This window comes from Corapipo altera, unplaced genomic scaffold (genome assembly GCF_003945725.1).
Source record: "Corapipo altera isolate COAL_440 unplaced genomic scaffold, ASM394572v1 59600, whole genome shotgun sequence".
Taxonomy (NCBI): domain Eukaryota; kingdom Metazoa; phylum Chordata; class Aves; order Passeriformes; family Pipridae; genus Corapipo; species Corapipo altera.
Genome location: NW_020887582.1, coordinates 1 through 3,360, shown reverse-complemented (window position 1 = coordinate 3,360; position 3,360 = coordinate 1). Strand labels below are relative to the sequence as shown.

Here is a 3,360-nt window from a genome sequence, read left to right as displayed (position 1 = left end):
GAACCGGCCCCAGGATGGATCGGGAATGGGGACCCCCTGTGTTCCCCCTGTCAGCCCGCTCTGGGGGGGCTCTGGGAGGGCACTAACCCCTCAATAAGGCACCCAGCACACTTCGAAAGGTGCTGGAAACCCCCTAAACCTCCACACAGGCTCTGGAGGACTGCCTAAACACACTCAGAGCCCACCCAGGACCCTGCACAATTGTTTCTGGGGGACTTCTCTGGGTACTGGTGGTGCTGGGAACCCCCCTGGCTGCGGGCGAGGAGCTCTCAGGTGAGTGGGGGGTGGGAAGGGGGCGGTCAGTGGGAAAAGGGGGGTCAGAGGGGATAAAGGGGTGGTGGGACCCCAAACTGAGTGGGAGGGGAGTGGGACCTCTCAAAAGTGGAGAGGAGGGGGGGCACTGAGGATGATGGGAAATGGGTGTGAGAGGTCAGAAGAGTGGGGAAAGGGGAGGGTGGACCCCCAAACTGAGCATGAGGGGGCTGGGGAGTGGGGGGTTGATGTGGGAGGGGTGGGAGAGGAGGGGAAAAGTGGGGGTTGGGACCCCCAGGATGATCCTGGAAGGGGCTGGAGATTGAGGGGAACATGAAAAAGTGAGAGGAACAGGGAGAGGGTGGAAAAGGGGGCGGTAGTGTGGTGGGTCCAAAGGTCCCATGGGGGTCTTTGGGCACCAGGTTTTGAAAAATAGGGTGGTTCCCCTGAGCTCCCAATTTACTGTGGGGTGCTGGGGGCTCCTGGATCCAATCTCAGCCTTGAATCTTGCCAATATTTTAAGTTTAGAGGAATTACAGAGGTGTAACTGAAACACGTTTGTTCCACAGGTTTTAATGATGGCAAATCAGACCTGTTAATAGCAATGAATTATTTAGGGTTACAAATGATCAGACAAAAGACCTTCATCAGAATTATTTACTGCACAAGACAAACACTAAAACTACCAGGAGTACAGGATAAGATAGGACAGTGCTCTACACTAAAGCAATTGTTGAAGCCATTCTACTCAAGCTGACACAAAAGCAAGAATTCTTAATTAGAGATGGATGGAACTCCCCCAGAGCAACGCTCGTGGGGAGATCTCTGCTCTCAACCTCCAGCAGTTACCTCGGGGGGTCCCCAGCCAAGGCAGGAATCTCGACACAACCCCCAAGAAGGGTTCTGTTGGAAGAAGCTGCCCCTGGGAAAGGGGACTGGCCCTTTGTGGTGGAAAGGGATGGACTGACAGTCACTGGACTCCAGGGGTCGCCTCACCATCAGGGGGTTCATTTGGGGTGGAAGCAGCGGCCGAAGCTCTTCCTGCAGTCGGGGCACTGGTAGGGCTTCCCTTACTGGTGGGTCCTTTGGTGTCTGGTAAAGGCAGAGCTGTCACTGAAGCTCTTCCCACACTCCCCACACTTGTAGGGCCTCTCCCCGGTGTGGATGCGCCGGTGCCTGACGAGGTGGGAGTTCCGGTTGAAGCCCTTCCCGCAGTCGGTGCAGCGGAAGGGCCTCTCATCCGTGTGCGTCCGCTGGTGCTGGATGAGACTGGAGCTGGTCTGAAACCTCTTCCCACATTCCCCACACGTGTAGGGTCGTTCCCCAGTGTGGACGCGCTGGTGTTTGCAGAGGCTGGAGCTGTCACTGCAGCCCTTCCCGCATTCCCCACATGTGTAGGGCCATTCCCCAGTGTGGATGTGCTGGTGTCGGATCATGGTGGAGCTCTCCCTGAAACTCTTCCCACATTCCCCACAAGTGTAGGGCCGTTCCCCACTGTGGATGTGCTGGTGGGTGAGCAGGTGGGTTCTCAGCCTGAAGCTCTTCCCACATTCCAAGCACCTGAAGAGCTTCTCCCTGCTGGGAGGCTGCTCAGGGTCCACCAGCTCAGAGCTCCCCCTCAAACTCTGGCCGCCTTCCCGGCACAGGCTGGTTCTTTCCTCCTCAGAGCACCCTGGGATGGCTTTGGAGCCCCTCCTGCGGGGGGATCTCCGGCCCTTTTCCTCCCCGCTGCCTTCAAGCACCAGGGAGCCCTTCAAAACGGCCTCTCCCACCAGGGTCTCACGGGGGGATTTGTCCTCCGGGCTCTCCGTCCTCAGCTCGGGGCCTGGGGCAGGAAGCAAGAAGGACAGGGAGGGGATTTGCCTCCGGCCCACAGGGAAGGCCAAGGACATCCCCCCAACTCCGGCCCCGGCAGGACGGCGGCGGCAGCGGGGTTGTCCTGCAGCCGGGGCCATGCTCGGCTGACAGAGCCAGCACAACACCCGCCCAAAGGGCCACTGACTTCCTCCTCACCTGCCTGGGGGGCCCAAGGCATCTTCCTCTTCCTCGCAGCCTCCTCCTCCATCCGCCCAAGCTTTGGGAAGGACAAATCCTGATGGGGGGAAACAAGGGCTGAGTGCGTTGGTTTGGGGGTTCCTCCTGCCCAAGTCCATCTCTAGAACTCACTGGGCATCCTGTGTCCATAAAAACCTCCAAAATACCAAGATTCAGCCCAGAAAAACCCAAACCACCAAGATTCAGGCAAAAAGCTCCTCAGAAATAGCAAGATGAACCCCTCCCCAAAGTACAAAATGTTATGATTCAGCCAAAATATACTCCAAAATATGAAGATTCAGCCAAAAAAAGGTGTTTAATTGGGAGGATGAGGGGAGCAAGGTCACTTCATGAGCACTTGATTGAGTTGCTAAATATTATTCAAAAGCTGAATTAACGTAGTATCACTTAAAACTCATTTTTTTCTTCCTAGTTTCAGTGTAGAGAATAAATATGAAATCCCTGGACTTCAGGCCTGGATCATTACCCCTGTGCTTTGGAGTGCAAATGTTTTCTCCTTCCACTTCTCCCCTGCCATTGTTTCTGACAACTGCATTCCTCTGCTGTGCTGTGCCAATCTCCTGGGATGTGCAGTTTCCATGTTTGCAAGGATTAAAGGCTACTTTTTGCCTCCCAGTGCCAAAGGCTGGTCTGTGAAGTTTAGTGTGAGAGAACCCTGGGCAATCAGACACTGAAATTGTTGAGCTGCAACGGGCCATGTGAATGGAATGACAGAATCCATTCTGCTGGCCCAGACACAGAACCCAATATCTGGCTGTGGCTCTTTGCCTCACTGGCACCATCCTCTGTGGTTCCTGCTGCCCACCATGGCACTGGCACCCCAGGGGCACAGGTACGTCCATCCTGTACATGAAGTCAGAGTCAGACTGTCCACAAGTGTTAGCAGGAGTAAAACAGTGCACTGCTGACCTTCTGGAATTTATCTCTGTTAATGTCTGACTTCACTCGGTCAATCTGTGTTCTCTTGCACAGCGTTACGTGGGTTTATGATTTTCATTATCACTGCACCAAATTAATCTGGAATGTGTGGTCAGAACAGTAATTACCTGTATT

General features: G+C 54.7%; 1 protein-coding gene across 1 annotated transcript; it reads right to left on the bottom strand.

Annotated features, from left to right (window-relative positions):
- Nucleotides 1-1,105: 1,105 nt before the first annotated feature.
- LOC113941683 (zinc finger protein 664-like) lies at nt 1,106-1,875 on the bottom strand. The gene is made up of 2 exons (XM_027632819.1): nt 1,786-1,875; nt 1,106-1,701 (listed from the first exon to the last, which is right to left on the bottom strand). The coding sequence occupies exon 2, from the start codon at nt 1,686-1,688 to the stop codon at nt 1,323-1,325; it is 366 nt and encodes a 121-aa protein (XP_027488620.1). The 5' UTR covers nt 1,689-1,701; nt 1,786-1,875; the 3' UTR covers nt 1,106-1,322.
- Nucleotides 1,876-3,360: the final 1,485 nt, after the last annotated feature.